Consider the following 23,664-nt stretch of genomic DNA (forward strand, 5'->3'; position numbering starts at 1 on the left):
TCCCTTTTGGGGGGCTGTTTTTTTTTTTAAACTTTCCGGTCCATTGTTTCCCAACTTTGGCAACTTTTTTTAGATGAGTGGACTTCAACTCCCAGAATTCTCCAGTCAGCTACGCTCTCTTTGCTCAACCTATGTATTTTGGGGGTGCCTTGGAAGGGGAAAAATGGGGGAGGGCTTCTGGGGGAGTTGGGGCCATCCAGAGTTCAGGAAGCCCTTGTGCAGGAGGGAAGGAAGTGAATCAGTCCTAAGAAATGACTAGAGGGGGGAAACAGAAACTGGCAAAAGAGATGCTAAGAAAAAAAACAATAACTGAAAAATAGCTGGCTGGAGAATTCTGGGAGTTGCAATCCACCCGTCTTAAATTTTGCCAAGTTGAAAAACACTGTTCCAGTCTGAATCCACAGCACAAAGCTTTCCTCGTGGTCTCCCATCCAAGGACAGCCCTTTGCTTGTCATTCCCTTCTAAAACAACACGTGTAACTTTAGATCAACCTTGTCAACTTTAAGACCTGTGGACTTCAACTCGCAGACCTGGCTGAGGAATTCTGGGAATTGAAGTCCACAAGCCGAGCTGGCTGAGGAATTCTGGGAATTGAAATCCACAGCCGAGCTGGCTGAGAAATTCTGGGAATTGAAGTCCACAAGTCTTAATGTTGACAAGATTGAGACCCTGGCCTTAGATTATATTAGCCGCTGAATGAAATTTGTCTGTCTTTCAGCTTCCGGCGGGACCATGTCAGAAGTGATGCTGCCACCTCGAAATGACCAGAAGCCTCCCCTGATGGGGAAGGCAGAGGCTCAGCCAGGCCGCCGGACCCCTCCAACCTTCCCCCCAGCAGCCCCACCTCTGCCAGCTGCAGCTGTGACACTGCCAGCTCAAAATGAACTCCCCAGTGCCAAGAATCCCACCACACCAGTCTCAGAAGCAAGTTCTGCCTTCCAGATTTGCCAGCCCAGCCCCCTGGAAGCTGACCCACTTCCAGAAGCAGAAAGCTTGCCCCCTAAGAGTGATCGCCCCCCACCCATTGGAGCCCCGAGTCCGCCTCACACGGAGGAGATGCGTGGCAGTGCCCGCCTGCCACCCAAGAGCGAGCAGCCTCCCCTTGCCCAAAGTTCACCCACTCCCAGGGCAAAACAAGGTAGGTTTTGTTGTAGGTGGAACCAATCTACAGAGGGGATCTGGGGGGGATGCCTGGGACATTGTTGCCCACAAATCATAAGGGCCAAAAAGTCTATTGTTAAGTTAAGCAAACTAATTGTCTCCTGCAAACTCCACTCCCCTTTCGCTCCTCTTTTATTTCCTCTGGGAGGGGCCATTCATTGTCCACTTGTGGCCTTACTCCCAAGTCAACCCCTGTTCTTTAGCTGCTCCCTTCGTCTGGCAACTCTGCGCATGCGCACACTGGGAACAGGCTCCAGCTGTTCGTCTGCCTCACTGATGTCTGACTCTGAAAGCAGCTGATAACTGTCAAGACAGCTCTGTCCCCTTCTCTGCCTCTGACACAGAGCCCTCATCCGAGCCTTTCCCAGACTCCAGGACTGGCTCGTGTTCCTCCCCAACCTCCTCACTGTCTGAATCTGCTGCCATCTAACATCCCCTTCATTCTTCTGATGCCTTTGTGTTCTCCTTCCAGATTCTCAGAAGGCCCAAGCAAGACACAGGATGGCCCGAGAACGTCGTGAAGAACGAGCCAAACATCTGGGTAAGAAGGAGGCCATTTAACATCTGCACCACAGACTTTGTGAAAGGGGTCGTCTCACTGGGCCATGTCAGGCCTTGGAATCCCGATTTACACTCTGATTCTTTCAGTTTGACTCGGCATGACTAGATTCCTCTCTTGCCCAGCCCTCCACACAAAGGATGGAGATGATGGGAGCTGCCATCCAATGCATTTAGTTGTCTTTTGGAGTCTTATCATTGAGCCCCATCCTTTGGCCATTAAAACCAGATTTATGATCTAGTTCCATAATGGCGAACCTATGAAACCCTCTCTGCGGGCACGCCAGCTGTATCATGCATGTGGGCACGCCTCCCACCAGCCATTTGGACTTCAGGTCCCTGCCTGTGTGTGGGGCAGGCTGCATGCGTTGGTGGGGGTGCTCACATTGCATTTTGGGGCCCCACACCCAATTTTGGCTTCCAGGTTGGTGCAGGAGACCTTTCAGGGCCAAAATGGGGCACGGGGGTGCCATGCGAGGACCTGAAAAGCCTGCTGCACCAAACCAGAAGGAAAAATTGGGTGAGGAGGGCAGGTTACATGTGCAGAGGGGCAAGGGACTGTGGGGGTTGGCACGCACATGCCAAGGGACTGCGCATGCATGCACAGGGAGCGGTACATACAAGGAGGTCAGACACGCAGGGGCAGGGGGTCGCACATGCATTGCATTATGGGTGCGGGCACATGCACGGGTGCATTCTTGGCACGCAATGACAAAAAGTTTAGCCGTCACTGATCTAGTTATTTCACTTTCTTTTTCAACCTGGTGTCCTCTAAACGATCCGACCAGGTTCCTATCCACACAGAGGATGGGGATGAGGGAAATTGTCATCCAGTAACAAGGAGACTCCAGATTCAGGAAATTCTGCCCTTGTTCTCTTTGAGACTAAGCCTAACAGGGGAAAAAAATCAAGACTAACATGCTTTTCTTTCTCTTGTACTCTTGGCCAAGACACTTAGTGTTTGTGGTGGATTGTGAACAAAATGTTCTTTCATTCTTTTCTCCCGAAAAGGAGAATGAAAGTGGGGAAGCATCTCCAAATGACTGGATTTACACAGAATATATTAAGTCATGGAAAGGATTTGGGGATCTCCCCCCACCCCCGTGAATCCCAAAATTTGAATTTATCATTTACTTGAATGTTTTCTTCCTCCCCCCCCCTCTTAAAAAAAGATGAATTCTAGTGTTGTTGACAGTTAAACATAACAACAAAACCAATCGCTGTAAATCAAGTGTAATATTTTCCTATCAGAATTGTAGAATAATTTAGTTAGTTCTCATCCCCCTCAATCTGTCATTCAAGGCATTTGGTTACATTAAAAAAAATGGGGATAAAGCCCCCCAAAAACCATAACATAAAACCCGTTAATATATAAAATCAAGTAAAATATAGTACCAATCAGAGTTTTCAGAGTGGTGTTCGGCCGGTTTTGAGCAGTTTGCCCGAACCGGTAGCAGAAATCACAGGTGAGTCCGCCCACCCACTCTGTTCTATGCTGTCCTATATAGGCACGTTTTTGAGGGTGGGTGCATGCATGGAAGGTCCGTGTGCGAACAAAGCGCATGCTCAGAAGGCACACACACAGCGAACCAGTGGTGATGAAATGTGCAACCCACCGCTAGTACCATTTCCAACAGCTTTCTTCTACATCTTAGACAGAAGGGTTCCTGGTGATAATGCAAATCACTCAGGAGCTTCAGAAACAGCTGGTCCAGATAAACCAGGTGATGAATCCTTAGGTTGAATCTACTCTGGAGAAAATCAGAGTCAGTTTTAATGCTGCAACAGCTCAAAAATTGGCTTCCTCAAATTGGCTATCATGAGATGCTTACCGTATTTTTTGGAGTATAAGACACACCGGAGTAGAAGATGCAGCAAGGTTTTGAAGAGGCAATTTTTTTTAAAAAAAGTTTTTGCACTCTGCAACACCCCCCCCCCAAAAAATGGCCTGTTTTTCCGAAAATGGGCCCAGCTTTTTTTTTTCAAAAAAGGGCATGAATAGCCTTTAGGAGGCTTGTAGAGTGCTCCTGGGGGGTTTGGGCCCCCAAAATGAGCAAAAAAGGCCCATTTTCACGAAAACTGGCCCATTTTTTTGTCAAAAAAAGGGCATGGATAGCCTTTAAGAAGCTTATAGAGTGCTCCTGGGGGCTGGGAGCCCAAAAATGGGCCGTTTTTCACTCATTTCTACCCTCCCCAGCCCCCAGACCTCTCTGAAAGCCTCCTAAAAGCTATGTATGGCCATTTTGGTGAATGGGGCAGCGTTTCGGAGGCCAAAAATGCTGTATTCAGTGTATAAGACGCACCCAGATTTTCGGCCTCTTTTTTGAGGGAATAAGGTGTGTCTTATACTATGAAAAATATGGTACCCACCTCACATCTCTGATTCTGGGTAATTTTCAATTCAAACAGAAGCAGGTTCAACAAACCAAAAAATAAAACCACCACACAAACAGCATAAAACGTTGAAAAGATAGCTTGTTTGACTCTTTTGTTCAAGCCCATTATACTTACATTTACATTATTTTTAAATTTCCTGTTCAGAGGTGGTATTCAGCCAGTTTGGACTGGTTCGGGTAAACCCATAGTGGGCACCTGCCACTATCCCGCTCACACACACACTCGCCCAGGCTTCATGATGTCCTATGTAGCCTTGTTTTTGACACCCCCACAAGCAAAATGCATGCATGAAAGGCCACGGGCATGCGTGGAGGGTGCGGGAGCTCACATTTGCAAACTGGTGGTAAACTTCTGTGAATCCCACAACTTTCCTAGGTGTATGTTTTTCATGGGTGAAATCAGTGTATCTCAATCATGGCAACTTTAAGGTGTCTGGGTTTCTTAGAGCTGGGAGTCCAGACAGCTTAAAAGTGCCAAGGTTGAGAAATATTGGGTTATCTATGATCCAATATTTTCTCTATATTTTTGAAGCATTAAAAACAGGTCTTGAAATAGGTCCCTGCATAAACAGCATGTCTGAAAACCAGGCAAGATTGCAATGGGGCCAGAATCCCAGATAATATCTTTCAAGTTAAACAGTAACTGAAGAATGCCTAGCAATAAACCTCAAAAGATGGAAAAGTAAACTCATCTTTGAGAACAGATAATTGCACTTTACAAAGCAACAAGCTTGCAAGATATCGTTGCTGACGAAATGTGTTCAAGGGCAAAACCTTGTAAATTCCATTCAACCAATATGATAGGATAATCCTATTTGCTCAATATCCAGGTAAATTCGTGTCCAATAGCCATTCCAAATTCACATATTAAGAAATAGGAAGATTGATTGCTGAACCTGCTATAAAACATAATAACTGAATAATAAAAAACTGATGCTCTTTCCCTTCCTACTGCATGGGATATATTCTGAATTTCTAATCATTTCAGGCAAGGGGTTCTGAATTAAACATAATTGGCAACATAAATTGCCCCAAATAAAGAGAAACCCAAATAAATTCTCTCTCTCTCTCTCTCTCTCTCTCTCTCTCTCTCTCTCTCTCTCTCTCTCTCTCTCTCTCTCTCTCTCTCTCTCTCTCTCTCTCTCTCACACACACACACACACACACACACACACACACACACACACACACACACACAGAGGAACCATATCAAAAACTTTGGAAACTTTCAGCATCCACAGAAATCAGGGAAAATCTTGTATATTTTCAGTTACAGCAAGAACATCCATTTTTATTTAAAGTTGGTAGTTTGTATAAGCCTGGCCCTAACCTAAGTAGGATCCATTATTCTTGGAAGAGGCCCTTGGAATTACTGGCTAGAATTCAGGCATCATGTTCATTCTTTGTTCGCTCAACCAAGTCTTTATTCTCTAAATTGTAATTGTTGGGTTCTCACAACATTCTTTATCAAAGCTGGTTTCCCGTTCAGTGTGAACTTATCCTTTGGGAAAATCATGTGTGGGAAGAAACTACAAGCCCTTTCCTTCCTTCCTTGCTTCCTTGCTTCCTTCCTTCCTTCCTTCCTTCCTTCCTTCCTTCCTTCCTTCCTTCCTTCCTATCTTTCTACCTCCCTCCCTCTATCCATCCATCCATCATTCCCAATGTCTTATATATATTGGACTACAATTCCCATCATTAGCTCTTTCACTTTTCCTTCCTCCCTCCCCAATGTCTTTCTAGGTTTATTGGACTATGATTCCCATCGTTAGCTCAATGCTGGAGAACCTCAACTGCCCAGTTAGCCTGTGTCTCCCTCCCCCGCCCCAGTGTGTTCTGAAAGGGAGTGGGGGAACGAATGGGAGAGAATGGGAACTCATGGATCCCGGGGTGGCTTAGCCTTCTGTCATGCCTTTCAGGGGGATGCGAAGCCTTCCAAAGGGCAGAGCTCCTGGCCCTCTCAGTTGCTCTGGGGCTCTGGGAAGACCTCTTGCCTAAGGAGGCTCCTTTTCGCCAACTGGCAGATCTGTTGCCTTGCACTCGGCAGGGTGGTCTTTTCTGCTCCAGGGCCTCCCTCTAGCCCCCCCAGCTCTTCCCTCCCAGCAGTGGGGCTTCACCCTGTGCCCCTTTCCACTCTCCTTCCCCAATTGTCTGGCCTGAATGCGCTTTTAAGTGCCGCTTCCCATTTCTTTTGTGTTGAGCCTTTGGGACCCCTCCCCTCCCTCCTCCTCTCTTGCTTTCTCCCCTCTGGCTCAGCAGCTGTGTGGGTCACTCCTGAAGCTGGAGATGGAGTTGTTGCAACACTTGTTCCCCTATCCACCCTCTCTCCTCTCTTATTCCTTCCTTCCTTCTTTTGTCCCTCTTTCTTTCTCTTTTCTTCCTTCTTTTCCTCCTTCCTTCCCTCTTTCTTTTTTCTTTCCTCCCTTCTTTTCCCTTCCTTCTTTCCCTCCCTTTTTCTTTCTTTTCTTTCTTTTCTCCCCCTCCCTCTTTTTTTCTTTCCTCCCTCTTCTTTCTCCTTTCTTCTCTCCCTCTTTCTCTTTTCTTCCTCCTTCCTTCCCTCTTCCTTTTTTTCTTTCCTCCCTCTTCTTTCTCCTTCCTTCCCTCCCTCTGTTTTTCTCACTTCTTCCTTCTTTTCTTCCTTCCCTTTTTCTTTTTTCTTTCCTCCCTCTTCTTTCTTCTTCCTTCCTTCCCTCATCCCTCCCTCCCATTAGACTCTTTCAGGGTGCTCAAAATCAGCATGTGCAAAATTTTTAATTTTTAATAAAATAAATATGGATCAATAGAATCCTTATAAACACACACATTTTGTGGGGTATAATGTTGAAAATGGAAAGAATCCGGAAGGAAGGAAGGAAGGAAGGAAAGAAAGAAAGAAAGAAAGAAAGAAAGAAAGAAAGAAAGAAAGAAAGAAAGAAAAGTTTAAAAAACAGGGCTGTAAATAGAAGGTGTGGGATCCTTGGTGCTCTCTGAGCCTCGTTGTTTTCTTGCAGACGTTTCATTACCCATCTAGGTAACATCCTCAGTGCTAAAGCTGGTTGAGGTGCCTTTTACAGGGTGGGCTTCATCCAGCTGGTCCTATCAAAAATGCAAAAGCACCACATTTCACGCGGAGCTAACGTGCTCCAGGAGTGAGCCTGTGGGCTTCCTGGGTAGGAGGCATTCTGTGTACGGTGCCTCTAAACCTCGCTGTGTCTCCTTCTCTCTTTGATCCCCCATGAGCAGCCGCCAAGCGGGCAGTGTGGCTGGAGAAGGAAGAGAAGGCCCGCATGTTGAGGGAAAAACAGCTGGAAGAGCGACGGAGACGGCTGGAAGAGCAGCGAGTGCGAGCAGAGAAGCGGCGAGCTGCCCTGGAAGAACGCCAGCGCCAAAAGATGGAGAGGAACAAGGTCAGTTTGAGATGTTCTCAAGTTGTGGGCCAGCAACGTTTGCTCACTCCAAGGCTACATTGCCCTGAAAGGTAAACCAAAGCAAAGGCAGCTTGTTTCCTCCACGCTGCCTCTCCCACTTCTATTGTTCTTGTTGCTAGTTGCGAAGTCATGTCCGACCCATCGCAAACCCATGGACAACGTTCCTCCAGGCCTTCCTGCCTCTACCATCCTCTGGAGCCCATTTATGCAAGCACACCCCTAAGTTGCATGATTGGCAACTGAAAATATGGAATTAAACCTCCACCTTTTCCCCTTTTATGGGACATGGTGGCTCAGTAGCTAAGACGCTGAGCTTGTCAATCAGAAAGTTTAGCAGTTCGAATCCCTAGCGCTGCATAATGGAGTGAGCTCCCGTTACTTGTCCCAGCTCCTACCAACAGTTAGCACTTCAAAAGCAGGTAAAAAATGCAAGTAGAAAAATAGGGACCACATTTGGTGGGAAGGTAACAGTGTTCCGTGCGCCTTCGGCATTTAGTCCTGCCAGCCACATGACCACCGAGATGTCTTCAGACAGCGCTGGCTCTTCGGCTTTGAAACAGAGATGAGCACCTAGAGTCGGGAACGACTAGCACACATGTGTGAGGGGACCTTTACCTTTACCTTTTCCCCTTTGTGTTCAGGAGCTCTACGAAGCCGCCATCCAGCGCTCCGTGAAGAAAACCTGGGCTGAAATCCGGCAGCAGCGGTGGTCGTGGGCTGGGGCGCTGCACCAGGGCTCCCCCGTACACAAGGAGGGTGAGTGGAGGCCCTGCTTAGCTTGTAGGACACAGCTCTCATATTCCTTGGGGGGAACAGCAAGCACAACGGGCGTGGTGCGGGGGGAGAGGCTTGGTGCCTTTTGCACGGCTGGGCACTTTTGCACGCGCATGTCCTTGGGACGAGGAGGGGCTTCTGCACCCTAGTTTATAGTTTGAAATTATAAGGCAATTCCTTCCCTCCCTCCCTCGATCCCTTTTCCACTCTTCCTATCCTTCCTTTCTTTCTTTCTTTCTTTCTTTCTTTCTTTCTTTCTTTCTTTCTTTCTTTCTTTCCTTTCTTTCTTTCTTTCTTTCCCTCTTCCTTCCTCTTCTTTTCTTTTCTTCCTTCCCTCCCTCCATTCCTTTCCCACTCTTCCTATTTCTTTCTTTCTTTCTCTTTCCTCCCTCTTTTCTTTCTTTTTCTTTCTTTCCTCCCTCTTTTCTTTCTTTCTCTTTCTTTCCCTCTTCCTCCCTCCCTTTTCTTTCTTTCTGTCTGTCTGTCTGTCTTTCCTTCCTTCCTCTGCATATAGAACAGCAGTGCATTTCTTTGCAGCTTTGCTGGGGCCCATTGTCCATTTTCAGTGGACTTTTGACCGCTTGGCACCTTCAAGCTCCCACTCTGCTTCTTCTCTTCTATGCCATGTGCTGCTCAGAGCCTCATCCATCTTTCTCCTCATTGGTTGGCAGTTTCCACCATGTGGCTACATTGGGACCAAAGCAGAAAGGGGCTGAGCCATAGATACAGCTTGCCCAAGATGGCACTGCTGAGCAGAGCATATTCTGTCCTTTGCAATCTTCCCATCGGCAAGAGTCTTTGGGCATGAATGGGCTGGAGGGTGGGAAACTGAAGGATGAGAATGGGAAGTGCCAATGGTGGGATTCAACTAATTTAGCAACCAGCTCTCTGTCCTGATGACCATCTGGGTGAACGTGGCCAGGGGGTGTGACAGGCAGCACTCTGCCTTCTGCACACCCTTGGGAACGAAAAATGGGCTGCGGAGTGTGTGTGTGTCGTACACCCCTGTGCCCCATTTTAGGCCTAGGAGGCCTTCCTGCACGTACCAGGGAGCCAGAACAAGGCACGTGGAAACTCCTGGGAGGGGTGGGGCAGGGCCAGCCAGTCTTCGGAACTACTGGTTCACTGAACTGGATGTAAAATTAACATTTGATTCACCCAAACCATCGAGAACCAACTGAATCCCACCCCTAGAAGTGCCACACTTCACACTCTGGGCATGTACGGATGCTACAGGCATGATGATATCAAGTGGACATAGCCATGTGTATGTAAACAGGGCCAGGGTTTCCTGTTTTGGTGGGGTTAGGAAGTGTTTTGGGGAGTGACCTTGGGGAGTAGCGTTATCTCAGCAATAAGAGGTGTGGACTTCCAACTCCCAGAATCCCCCAAGGCAGCATGCTGCCCTATCAGCGGAGGGGGTTATACGATCACAAGCTCCCATGACTGGAGAGAGAAATGTGTAATGCAGAATGCAGGATGACAAAGTAGAAACTTTCTGGAAGGGCTTCAAAAAACCCCAAGTACCATATTTTTCGGAGTATGAGGTGCACCGGAGTATAAGACACACCAAGATTTTGAAGAGGCAAATTTAAAAAAAAAAGTTTTTGCACTCTGCAGACCTTCCTAAAATGGCCAGTTTTTTGTCAAAAAAAAGGGGCATGCATAGCCTTTAGGAGGCTTCCAGAGTGCTCCGGGGGTGTGGGTGTAAAAACGAGCAAAAACCGGCCTGTTTTTCGCTCATTTCTGCCCTCCTCAGCCCTCAGGAGCACTCTGGAAGCCTCCTAAAGGCTCTGCACGGCCCTTTTTGGTGAAGGGGACGGGGTTTCAGGAGGTCAAAAATGCTGTATTCAGTGTATAAGACGCACCCAGATTTTCACCCTCTTTTTTGAGGGAAAAAGGTACGTCTTATACTCCAAAAAATACAGTAGTCCTTGACTTATGACCAATTCGGAAAAGGGGATTTAAGACCCGGATCTAAAGTTCTGATCATCGGTCACCCACCCATCCACTCCATAGTCATATGTCCAAGCACTTTAGTTGCTTGGTAACATGGCAGCCTTTACAGCTATTTGTAGCATCCTATAATCCCATTTTATGACAGTTTTCAGCAAAACAATGTCTGCAGTGAATCATTAGTTCACTGAATGACAGTGATGGGCACAAAAGAGGTCGTATTTTATAGACAAGCTTCATTACAATCATATTTCAAGGACTACCTTTAAAAGAACAGGCATAACTGATTCAGTAGCAACTTCCTGGTTGCCTGTGGCGATTAATAATTTTCTATAGGCAATCAGGATATTGTTATTTACCATTCTGCTGTGCTCTTCTTTAACTCTCTGAATGATTGGAAATGGCTGCTGATCAGGATAAAAAACAAAGTTTCAGATGTTCAAAGCACTTCGTATCTCTATGAGGAAGCTCTGTTGGCCAATGTATGGATAGGTGGAAGCTACATCTTGTTGGGAAGTGAATGGTGAACTTGGTGGCTTTTGATCTCATCTTCGTTTAGCAACCACAAACAGGATAAACAACTACTGAATTTTTCAGACTATAAGATGCACCTAGTTTTGGGGAGGAAAACAAGAAAAAAAATCTGCCTCTGCCTCCCAGCAATTTGCCTCCTTGCAACCAACAGCCTGGTCAGCTTCAGCACAGCCTGATTTAGCATGAGCAGCTGATTGGCGATTGGATTGGCCTCCTGGAATACCACCTAGCAGCTGTTCCAGGCTGTGGGGATCGCCACCTCTTGCGTCCCATGTTCGGCTTCCATGCTCCTTATTTTTGGCTCTGCATGTCCCATTCTTGGTCCATTCCAGGTGGTGGGATCGCTGGCACTGCCTATCCCCACCGCCTATCCCCACTGCCTGGAACGGGCTAAAAACAGGGTATGCAGAGGCTGAAAATGGGGCGCACGGAGGCAGCAATAGGCAGCCGTGGTGATGGGCAGTGGCTATCCCCTCAGTCTGAAACAGCTGATAGGTGGTATTCCAGGAGGCAAATCCAACTGCCAATCAGCTGCTCATGATACATCAGGCTGTACTGAAGCTGACCAGGCTGTCTGCTGTTTGCTGCAAGGAGGAAAATTGCTAGCAGGCAGAGGCTGAAGGGTGGAGGCCGGCGGGTGGGCGGGGTTTTGGCAACATTAGCTTTATAAGATGCACAGACATTTCCACCCACTTTTTTGGGAGGGGGGAGAAGTGCGTCTTATACACTGAAAAATACAGTAAATTGTTAAGCAAAGCAGTTGTTAAGTGAAATGTCATGATGTCACAATCTTAACTCCTTACAGACCTGCAAAGGTCATAGATGTGAAGATTCGTCACTAAGTTATTTTTTCATCATGTTCTAACTGCAAATTGTTATTAAACAAGGCAGTTGCAAAATGAGGACTACCTGTAGGGCTCTTCCAAGACACTTTTCAGAGTGAGCGGTTCATTAATAAATAAATAATGTTGAGCAATATTTTGTCTTTGCTGAATTCTCCAAAATAGGTCAGATCAGTGCATGAAATTGCTCTCTCTAACTAGTTTGGCCTCACCAAATAAGTTAAATACTCTTCAGTGACTGGATGTTATTTATTGCAAAATAGAAATAGGATATATAACATTCAAATAATTATCTGCAATGAGTCTGTTTTTTTGGCAGAGATAAATCCTGTGATTCTATTATTACAAATCTTCCACCAATATTGGCAGCTAAATTGGTTTTGGGTTTAGGAATTTTGCTTTGGTTTTAGACAAAACTGGGCCTGTTGTTCCATGTGGTTTTAGGCAATAGGAATTCTACATCAGCTCTTATTTTTCAGCCTAGAGTACTTATAGGGACCCATACAGGATGCTACCAGTGACCTAGTGTGCAGAAAAATTGTCCAAATCATTCTTTTATGTTTACATTGCCATATGAAACAACGAAAAGCAAGTTCCAGAGGCATACTTTGTTTGGGTTTGTTCACAAAACACACTTAACCAGCTGACAGAGTCATCTTATACTCTGGGTTGGTTTAATACTTTGAATTGGAAACTAATCCCCCAAGTCGGATTCACAGAACACATAAGGTCACAAAAAAAGCCCTAACAAGTTTAAAACTAGTTAGGCTTCTCATGTTGTGCAAATGGCTGCTCTAGTTAAGTCTGTAACCATCAAGTTAGGCATTGTTAGGGAAGCACAACTACTTTTTACTATGAACATTTTTAGAGTGCTTTTTCAAAAATCATCTACTTGGTCAATTTTTCAAGATGTTGGCTTGCAGATAGCACAGAGGGTAAACTAACCGCCTTGCTTATTTGTTGTGGCCCTGGAATAAAAAGCCAGGGTTTGTTTCAAATTCTGATTGTGTCCTATAAATGAACGCTGAAAATGCTTTCGAAACTCACGTCAATCTGAAAACGCTGCTTTGCTGTCAATCCAAGCTATTTGTGGTTCAGCTTCGGTCTCTAAAAAGGAACCTGCTTGCTGGATGGTTGAGCCTACGTCTTGCTGATCTTTTGGCCATAGCAGTGTAAACATGCTGTTGTGTGCCCAAGAACCTGATATTTTAACATCTTCTATGAAGGCTGTCATCTGTTGCATGCTTTCTGTGGGGCTCAGCCTTCTCTCAGCTGGATGGGATCTGAGTCAAAGTCAGCTTGTAACAAGAAGGAGCTGTGAATAATGTCTTCGCCTCCTGCTGTTGTTTGTCTGCAGAAATGGGGGGGGGAGGGAATCTCCAAATCAGAGCTTCTGCCAGTGGGGCCTCTGGGAAGGGCATAGCCCTGCCAGAAGCTACTGTGCCACCACAAGTGCTAATTTGCTTTCTGCCAAGCTCACTTAGGCCTGTGACATCAGTGGGGACACGTGCTGGGGTAGAATATACACGAGGCTGCGAATCAGCACATCAAAAGGTGTTTATAGCCCGAATGAAGCACCCTAATGGCTTTCCCCGGAGAATCTCGTTTGCAACTCATTGCATTCACTGCATGATCCCCGCTGCTGCATGCTCGCACGTCCAGCAGATCCCCCCACCCCCCACCCCGCTGCCCTTAACACCTGTGTGTCTTTTCCCTCTGTAGGTGCAAGCAGGTGCTCCCTCTCTGCTGTAAATCTCCCCAAACATGTGGACTCTATAATCAACAAGCGCCTCTCCAAATCTTCCGCCACTCTCTGGAACTCACCCAGTAGAAGTAAGAGACCCCTCTGGGGACCTGCAGCTGTGTCATAGCGAGGGATGGGAAGAAGGGGGCCCCAATTTTAAATCCATCCTATCAATAGTCCTGGAACTAGGTGACAGGGGTAAACTGATAAGAGAAGAAAGAGAGAGCGAGAGAAAAGAAGGAAGGAAGGAAGGAAGGAAGGAAGGAAGGAAGGAAGGAGAGAGAGAGACTTTCTAGTACTATGATGGCGAATCTATGGCAGGTATGCTAGAGGTGGCATGCAGCGCCCTCTCTGTGGGCATGCATGCAGTCGCCAGCTGTTCTTCTGGTTTCCCACACACACATGCACGCCGGCCAGCTGGTCTTCACAGGTGCTGGAACGCCGGAATGTGGCCAAAAACCAGCCATTTTGGGGACCTTTTCCGGGCCACTTTTGGAAAACAGCCCGGAAAACAGCCTGGAAATGGCCTGAAAAATGGCAGAAAAAAAAAGGCATGTGCCAGCTGGTCTTTCCGGTTCCGGCACACGCACATGCACACACAGGCACATACCTGTGTGTTCCGGTTTGGGCACTTGGTCCTGAAAAGGTTCGCCAACTCTGTTCTAGTATATGTGTTAGACCAGGGGTGTCAAACTCGCAGCCCGTAGGTGGATGCATCATATGCTGGCCACGCCCACTCCCGGTTTAGCGAAGAGGAAAAAGTTGCGATACATCACGTGACGACGTGAGATTCATACTTCTGTGTTAGACCAATGGTTTTCAATCTCGGCACCATGAAGATGTGTGGACTTCAACTCCTAGACTTCCCTAGCCAGTCATAGTGCCTGGAGAATTCTGGGAGTTGAAGACATCACCTCAAGTTGCTGAGATTGAGAAACACCGTTTTAGACAAGCATGTAAGTGCAGGATGAAGTGTTCCACATTTTTTAAAGAGTCAAGGTCCTAGGTCTCAATGGTTACCAAAAGAAGCATGAACTTACCAACGGAGCAATGTTTCTCAACCTTAGCAATTTTAATATGTGTGGATTTTAACACTCAGAATTGCTGGCAGGGAGATTTGGGGAGTCTACACCAGAGGTGGTATTCAGCAGGTTCTGACAAGTTCTGGAGAACTGGTGGCGGAAATTTTGAGTAGTTTGGAGAACCACTAAATTTCACCTCTCACTGGCCCCACCCCATCTATTCTCTGCCTCCTGAGTCCCAGCTGATCGAGAAGGAATGGGAATTTTACAGTAACCTTACCCTGGAGTGGGGTGGGAATGGGGTTTTGCAGTATCCTTACCCTGGAGTGGGATGGAAATGGGGATTTTGCAGTATCCTTACCCTGGAGTGGGGTGGGAATGGGGATTTTGCAGTTTTCTTATCCTGGAGTGGGGAGGAAATGGGAATTTTGCAGTATCCTTCCCCTGCCATGCCGTCCAAGCCATGCCCACAGAACCGGTAGTAAAAAAAATTGAATCCCACCATTCCACTCACCTTAAAAGTTGCCAAGGTTGAGAAAGCCTACAAAACAGGATGAAATTTTAGCAAATGGCAGATGGGGCTCAGTAGAATTTTAAGAGATTTGAGAAGGGGGGAAATGGCCAAAAATTATCAAATCCATGCAGTTTTTCAGTAACACAATTAATGTTTCTGTTCACCTTTTCTGTTTGTTTATCTTGTGTATTGCTTGAGGTAGACTTCAAATTTAAACGTTAGTTGAATAACCCATAGGATTCACAGCAGATTAATGGGAATTGCATGCCCGCCCCCAAAAAATGTGCTTACTTTTTTCTCCTAGATTTTAAGTAATGTGTAACTATGTGAGAGCAGGCCCTTTAGAAGAAACAAATCTCACCCCCTCCTTCCTTTTTCCTCAAATTAAGGGATTATACTTCTCATCTGTATCTGTGGTGGGGTTTAAATAATTTAACAACCTCTGCCCTAATGACCAGCTGGGTAGGGGGGGCTCGGTGGTCATGGCTAACTCAACGACACTCAGGTTGATGGGCGCTTCGCCTTTAACTGTTACAATGAAATAAGGATTAATCGGAGAGGCAGTTTCTGTAAGCAGGGCAATAAAGATTAAGCTAGAAGCAACACCAGAATGTTTCCTTCCTGCCTTCCTTACAGGATTAGCCCTGTAAAGTGGGAAAAAACAAAAGAAGATTTCTTCCAACAACCGGTTCTCCAATCCGATTAGAAAGTTAACAACTGGTTCTCTCAAATAGGTGCGAATCGGAGTGAGTTGCTGCTGGCGTTACTGCCGGTTCGCTTTGCTTGCACATGCACAGTTGCCTGTAAATTATTCTGCGCATGTGCAGAACATTATAAAATGTCTAAAAACCATGCTGGCAATGGCATGGGCAACCGGGGAACAGGTTCGGGGGCATGGCCAGCCTGCTGTCCTTAGTAGTTTGATGACCCAGTCCCAATTTCCACTATCCATTTGCACAAACCGGTGCGAACCGGTAGCAACCCACCTCTGGTGCGAACTGTCTGAATCCCACCACTGTCTGTAGTGCTTGCAAGTTATTATCTAATAGGCAAAACTATTTCTCAAGAGGAATTGAGAATTATTGTCTTGTTCATTCGAAACACTTTTTCGCCGAATGCATTGCTGTCTGATCCAAGGAGCAGTTAAAGACCTCAAATAATTTGTGATCCAACTCAAGCATTAAACTATTTTGATTCCTCTGGTCATAGTTTGAGGAAGAAGGCATGATAGGCTGGGCTTATGCATCACATTAAGCCAGATATTGTGGGTTCTCAATCAGAGCAGGCAGTTCACATTACCTGTGGAGTCCCAGCAGAACTCAGATATTGTGGTATATTTAGGAAGTCACAACTGAACAGGATTGACCAAACAGAAAGCGTAAGCCCTGACAGACCACACCAGAGACCAGAGGGGACTGCTCAATTGCTCAAATCTCTGTGCAAATCTGCACAATTTGGTGTGCAAACTGAGTCTCCTGGAGCCATTTAAAGGCATATCCTCTCCAGAACATTTTTACAGGAGATACATGTAGTCCTTGACTTATGGCCACAGTTGGGGGCCATTCCTAAGCAAAATAGTTGTTAAGTGAGTCATGCCTGATTTTATGACCTTTTTTGGCATGGTTGTTAATCACTGCAGTTATTAAGTGAATCATGTGGTCACTGTGAATCCAGATACTCCCCTCCTATTGACTTTGCTTGTCGGAAGCCGGCTGAGAAAGACACAAATGGCAGTCACATGACCCAGGGATGCTACAACCACTATAAATACATGCCAGTAGCCAAACACCCAAATATTGATTACCGTATTTTTCAGAGTATAAGATGCACCCTTTTCCCTCAAAAAAGAGGCTGAAAATCTGTGTGCGTCTTATACACTGAATACAGCACTTTTTGCCTCCCAAAATCCCACCCCCTTCACCCAGAGGGCAGAAACTAGCAAAAAAAAACAAACCGCAACCTCCCAGGAGCACTCTATAAGCTTCCTAAAGGCTATCCATACCCTTTTTTTGGACAAAAAAACGGACCCGTTTTCTGCTCGTTTTTGCCCCTGCCCCACAACCTCCCAGAAGTACTCTACAAGCCTCCTAAAGGATATTCATGCCCTTTTTTTGGGGGGGGGATGGACTCGTTTTCACGAAGTTTGTAGAGTGCAAAACCTTTTTTAAAAAAATTGCCTCTTCAAAACCTTGCTGCGTCTTATACTCCGAAAAATACGGTATGTGACTTTGGATGCTACAAGAGTTGTACGTGCAAGCATCTCTTCAAAGTTGCTTTTTCTTTTTTAATGCTGTTGTAATGTTAAATTGAGGTGGGCCAGTTGTTTTCGTGGTATGGTGACAATAACTTGTAAGGATTATCTGTACTAGACAAGAAAGAAATGCTCACTAATCTCAGTTTCATCTTTAAACTGTAGTAGGAATTAGGATTAACCCTGCATTCCCGCTTTGTAATATGAACACTGTTATATCCTCACTGTTGACAAGGATAATGCATTTGTCATCCCACCGAGGACTCAGTGTGCAGGTAATCCTTGACTTACAACCATTCATTTAGTGGCCGTTCGAAGTTACAATGGCACTGAAAAAAGTGACATGACTGTTCTTCACACTTACGACGGTTGCAGCATCCCCATGGTACGTGATCAGAATTCACAGATGCTTGGCAACTGACTCACATTCATGACTGTTGCAGTGTCCTGAGGTCATGTGATCCCCCTTTGCCACCTTCTGACAAGCAATATCAGATTCACTTAACAACCATGTATCAATTCCCAACGTTGTTCATAGTGAGAGAAGTGAGGGGAGTGCATTCCACGCATACCGTCGGATCTCAGATTACTGCAGCAGGCTTGGGAGGGGTGCATCTCATAGGGGAATGTGATTTATGACACAGATTGAGGGGAGGGAAGAAACGGGGCTAAAGTGCAGCTATAAATCAAACAAACTTAGATCTGACTGCAAAAAGATCTTGCCTATGATGCTCCTAATAAATGACTAGTTTTGTATTGAAACTTGACTCGATACTCATGAATCAATTAGGGCATTTTTAGGAAACCTTACACCATGTTACGAACTTAACAACCACAGTGATTCCCTTAACAACAGTGGCAAGAAAAATCGTAAAATGGGGCACCATTCACTTAACAACAGTCTCAGCAATGGAAATTTTGGGCTCCATGGGGGTCATAAGTAGAGGACTACCTCTATATGCTGCCTGCCCCCGTTTTGTCATCGGACAATGCTGAGAGCTTACTGCAAATTTATCAGTGACTTAAGGGTGGGTTTTCCCAGACCAGTTCTGCTTTTATTTCTCAGCCATTTGAGTACCTCTTGAAGGGAGTGTATTTGCTGTGCTTTCTTTTCTTTTTGTCTCTCAATCATTAGTCCCAGGTTGGAATGGGACAACTTTCTCCAGCCAGCTCACTGTGGCCAACTCACCGTGGGACAATTTAACAATTCAATTCAATTCTTCAAAATAAATTTAAAAATATTTTAATTTTTGTCATTCCCGTTCCATTTTATCCCTCCTTTTTCATCCTTTCTTTAATGATCCTATTCCACCATTTCTTTAATATTAGTGGAACTCTTATGCCACAACAGAATTGTTCCACGACGAGTTGGCCCTGCTGAGTTGTCCCACGGCGAATTGTAATAGACCCATCCCAGGTTTCGCTACCCAGCCTGGTCCGTTTGTTGATTCCTTTGTTGCAGTCTATTTATGCCCTGCTTTGTTTTCTATGCCAGCTCTTCAAAGTATTTTTAACAAACAAAAGAATTGAATGCAAAGCTCAACATGCAAACAGGTGAATGCCGCAGTAGATAAAAAGAAGAAAATATAGTGGCAGCACTGAAATTCAGCAACTGATAAAAAGGAAGATGAATGGTTAGGATCGGATAGGATAACCAAGCGTGATTGGACACACAAGGAATACCTTTCTGCTGCATAAGCTCTCAGTGTACATGCAAACAGCAAAGTAATAGAGTAAGATACCAATAGGAGAAGGTAGTAGTAAAGATGGGAAGAATAACAGTAATACAGCCTTACTACATAGGTAAATATCCTTAGATATAGGACAGTGCTGTGGGAATTAGGTGTTCAGCAGAATGATGGCACAAGGGTCAAAACTGTCCCAGGGTGTAGTTGTTTGGCATGCAATGCCCTACAGTGGCATCCTGAAGGGAGAAGTTGAAACAGCTTATATCTAGGATGCGAGGAGTCTGTAGATATTTTCTCATCCCTCTTTCTGACCCATGCAGTATACAGGTCCTCAATGGAAGGCAGGCTGATTGAAATCAGGGGTTGTTGTTGTTGTTGTTTTTGCCTTCCTAGTTATCAGTTGAAGTCTGTACCTGTCCTGTTTGGCTGCTATGTCAAACCAGACAGTTACAGAAGTACAAATGAGACTCAGTAATTCCTCAAAAGGCTAAAAATGGTCGACATCCTTACTCGTTTTGGGCGCAGCAACCCAGTGGTGAAATTCAATTTTTTTTTACTACCGGTTCTGTGGGCGTGGCTTGGTGGTGGGGTCCTGTGACTGAGTGGGCATGGCCAACTTGATGTCAATGATGGTAACACCCAATCACATGCCCTCACCACCAAGCCATGCCCACAGAGTCCTGTAGGAAAAAAAATGTGTGTATGAGTCCTTTCACAGCAGTGGTGCTCTTCCCTTCATGGTCCTCCCCTGGCCCCCTCCCTCCCTGGGTCTACCTTAAAGGGGCAGGCTGCAGCAGCTCTGCTGGGAACAGAGGAAGAAACGTTCAGATTGTCTCTGCTGCATTTAACATTGGATTCTGTGGCAGAGACAATCCAAATGTTTTTCCCTTCATTCACAGCAGAACTGCTGTTTCCTTTATGGTCCCCTCCCCGCCCCCTCCCTCCCGGGGACTACCTTAAAGGGACAGACTGCAGCAGCTCTGTTGTGAATGGAGGGAGAAATGTTCAGATTGGGTGAGTGGGCGGGTCGAGTGGCCAGAAGAGGTGAGCGGCGACAGGTTGACCAGGTGGGCGTGGACGGGGCCACCAGAGATTTTTGCCACCGGTTTGGAGAACTGATGCCAATCGTCCCTGCCAGTTCGACTGAACCGGGCCGAACCGGGAGGATTTCATCCCTGCAGCAGCTTCATAATTTCAATCTCTTTGACTGTTCTGCTATCCAGCATCTTCAGCTGTTTGGGGTGGGGGGTGGGCAGGGAAGGAAATCACGTTTGTGTTGGGGGAGTGTGTTTGGGATGCTCAAAATGCTTTGCATCAGAATTCCCAGCAATCCTTTTCAACAAGGAATTATTTCTCCCTCACTTTGCCCATCGGGTCACATTGGGGCACAGCTGGCAGAAATGTGAATCCCTGCTCAGTAACTCAACCATTATTAATTGATTTGTTTGCTTGTTTATTGATACAGCACTTAAGCACCGATATACTTCTTCACTGTGTTTTGCAGCCCTCTCTGGGCAGTTTACAATTTCAGCATATTGCCCCCAATAACCTGACTCCTCATTTTGCCGACTTCGGAAGGATGGGAGGCTGAGTCAACCTTGAGCCCCATCAAGATTGAACTCCTGGCAGCGAGCAGAATTAGCTTACAATACTATGAAAATTCTCAGTCATCCAGGTCACGGTTGTCCCAAAGGTACCTTTTTCAAGAGGCAACTGGACTTTCTGATTTTTCTTTGAAGACGTTTTGCTTCTCATCCTTTGAGATGAGGACGAGAAGGATGAGAAGCGAAATGTCTTCAAAGAAAAATCAGAAAGTCCAGTTGCCTCTTGAAAAAGGCACTTCTGGGAGAGCTTGCAAATACTGTATTCTAACCACTGCACCACCACAACTCATATCCTGCCTTTATTATTTTTATAACAAACTCAAGGAGTACAACATATTGTCAGGGTTCCAAATAGCATCCTCCATCAAATAAGAATCCGAGGCTAGAGATTCCTCAAAACCCAAATTTATTAAAGAAGCCATGTTGGCACATCTGGGAAAACCCGAATCTGAAAGCTTCCAGGTTTTCCCCACCCAATTGAAAGTTCAAGACCCTGCCCCAACACCCACGTGTCCATCAGATGGCCCAAACAGCTACTGTCATGAAGGAAGAGTTCTCCCGTCCACATCAGACCAGGTGCAGGGACAAAATGACCTTGACTCTGAGAAGGAATGTCGTTATGGCTACACATCCCCCATGCTCCATACAATTCCCCCTCCCAATTTCCCACGATAGAATATGTTTGAATATGTGGCAGGCTTGAGGCCCTATACAAAGATGGCTTCCAAGCCTGACACATATACTTCTTCCTATTTTCCCCACAACAACAACCCTGTGGGGTGAATTAGTCTGAGAAATAGTGACTGACTCAAAGTCACTTGTCTGACTTTCATGCCTAAGGCGGTACTAGATCTCACAGCGTCCTGGCTTCTACCCTGCTGCCTTAACCACTAGATCAAACTGGTCTAGTTGGTCCCAATCCATGGGACCAACAATGACTTTACAATGACATTTCTCCTCCTAACTGTATGTTTCTGGAGCAGCTCTTTACAATTGGTCTCATCTGAAATGCTAAAAGTACTATGAAATAATAAGGTGGAACTCCCCCAAAACTATAAAGTATGTGGGCACTGTGACCCCACCCCCAGGGGACAGCAGAGCTGAGAGTAGATTCAAACAGTGAGGAGGTTGGGGAGGAACATGGGCCAGTCTTGAAGTCTGGGGAAGGCTCTGATGAGGGTCCTGTGTCGGAGGCAGAGAGGGGGCCAGAGCCATCTGACAGTTATCAGCTGCCTTCAGAGTCAGAGATCAGTGGGGCCGAAGAACAACTGAACCCTGTTCCCAGTGTGCGCATGCACAGAGTTGCCAGTCGAAGGGAACGGCTAAAGAACAGGGGTCGACTTGGGAGTAAGGCCACAGGTGGATGATAAATGGCCCCTTCCAGAGGAAATAAAAGAGGAGTGAAAGGGGAGTGGAGTTTGCAGGAGACAATTACTTCGCTTAATTGGTTCGTGACTCTCCGAGACTCCTTGCCAAGTTTTGCAGATATCAGCCTGGCAGTTCTCCAAGCCAGATAAGGTCTGTGACTGTAAATCTTCCCTTGAAAGACTTTGCTGGATGTGAATGAGCAGAATTCACAGTCAATTAATAAAAGGGTTTTTTGTCAGGACCAGGAATTTGCTTCATGCTCTTGGGACTCCTAGATTAGAACAGTGGGATATTAATAAGCCACGTTTACTTTGACCCTTGCAGTGATGGGGATGTCTAGCATGGACACTACAAAATAGGAGAGCACCACCTAATGTCCTCCAGATGTTTTCCATGACAGATGTTCAACCTGAAAAGCATCTTGACCCTCCTGTGGAGTTATCTCTCCATTGAGGGGAAATTTTACCCACTCAGCCCCTGCAAGCAGATCCTCCAGAGCTGAGTCCGACCGGCTCCAATTACTCTCTGCCCTAATGTCTCTTTTGCTGCTAAAGATAGTATTTCTGCCCGCCATTGTTTTGTTTCCTCGTTGCTTAGCGATGATGAAAAAATATCCTGAGCATCTGAACAAGATTCAGGAAAAGGCCAAACGGAAGGGATGGTTAATGCATGTGGAATTAGGTGCGGTCTTGGGGCGAAATTATTCAGACAGCAGTGTGCTCATAGGTATGTATGAATGCCAAGAGAAAGATTTTAACTTTTTCTTTAAAATAAATAAATAAATGGCCTTTTTAAGTAAAAAAAAACCCACAAATCCGTTATCACACAATGTTGAGATTAGTGGATAGGAAGGTATTTACAGCAGTAACCAAGCCAAATTGAGCAAGCCTCTAAATCTAAAATTATTAATTTGTATTTATTTATTTATCAATTTATATAGCTACCCGTATTTTTTGGAGTATACAACACACCGGAGTATAAGACGCACCAAGATTTTGAAGAGGCAAATTTTAAAAAAAAAAGGTTTTGCACTTTTGCAGACCTCCCAAAAACGGCCAATTTTTTTCCCCCAAAGAGGGCATGAATAGCCTTTAGGAGGCTTAAAGAGTGCTCCGGGGGTAGTGCCCCCCCCCCCAAAATGAGCAAAAAATGGTCTGATTTTTGTGAAAATGGGCCTGTTTTTTGGCTAAAAAGGGCACGCATAGCTTTTAGGAGGCTTATAGAATGCTCCTGGGAGGGTGGGGGGCCAAAAACGAGCAAAAAACAGCCTGTTTTTTTGCAAAAATGGGCCTTTTTGTCAAAAAAAATTGCATGCATAGCCTTATGGAGACTTATAGAGTGCTGCTGGGGGCTGGGGGGGCAAAAACAGCCCTTTTTTCACTAATTCTGTCCTCCCCAGCCCCCAGGAGCACTCTGGAAGCCTCCTAAAGGCTATGCCATTTTGGTGAAGGGGGTGGGGTTTCAGGAGGCAAAAAATGCTGTATTCAGTGTATAAGACACACCCAGATTTTCAGCCTCTTTTTTGAAGGAAAAAGATGTGTCTTATACTCCGAAAAATATGGTACCCACCTCACATCTCTGATTCTGGGTAATTTTCAATTCAAACAGAAGCAGGTTCAACAAACCAAAAAAATAAAACCACCACACAAACAGCATAAAACGTTGAAATGATAGCTTGTTTGACTCTTTTGTTCAAGCCCATTAAAATCTACTAAACAGATCCCACAATTAAAAAATTGAATACAGGTAGTTCTTGACTTACAACAGTCTGTTTAGTGGCTGTTTGAAGTTACAACAGCACTGAAAAAAAGCGACTTATGACCATTTTTCACACTTAAAACTACTGC

General features: G+C 45.6%; 1 protein-coding gene across 4 annotated transcripts in view; it reads left to right on the forward strand.

The window, feature by feature from the left end:
- MAP7D1 (MAP7 domain containing 1) overlaps nucleotides 1-23,664 on the forward strand; it is a 96,535-nt gene that overhangs the window by 43,242 nt on the left and 29,629 nt on the right. For 3 of the 4 annotated variants that reach the window (XM_087728212.1, XM_087728211.1, XM_087728210.1), the window contains exons 2-6: nucleotides 720-1,139; nucleotides 1,635-1,703; nucleotides 7,336-7,499; nucleotides 8,162-8,276; nucleotides 13,349-13,459. In XM_087728212.1, the coding sequence (XP_087584338.1) occupies nucleotides 720-1,139; nucleotides 1,635-1,703; nucleotides 7,336-7,499; nucleotides 8,162-8,276; nucleotides 13,349-13,459 (879 nt within the window). The remainder of the gene's footprint in view (nucleotides 1-719; nucleotides 1,140-1,634; nucleotides 1,704-7,335; nucleotides 7,500-8,161; nucleotides 8,277-13,348; nucleotides 13,460-23,664) is intronic. The other variant, XM_087728213.1, reaches the window with a different exon arrangement.

This window comes from Thamnophis sirtalis, unplaced genomic scaffold (genome assembly GCF_051295495.1).
Source record: "Thamnophis sirtalis isolate CommonGarterSnake01/CBP01778 unplaced genomic scaffold, rThaSir2_p1.2 scaffold_13, whole genome shotgun sequence".
In the NCBI taxonomy this organism is placed as follows: domain Eukaryota; kingdom Metazoa; phylum Chordata; class Lepidosauria; order Squamata; family Natricidae; genus Thamnophis; species Thamnophis sirtalis.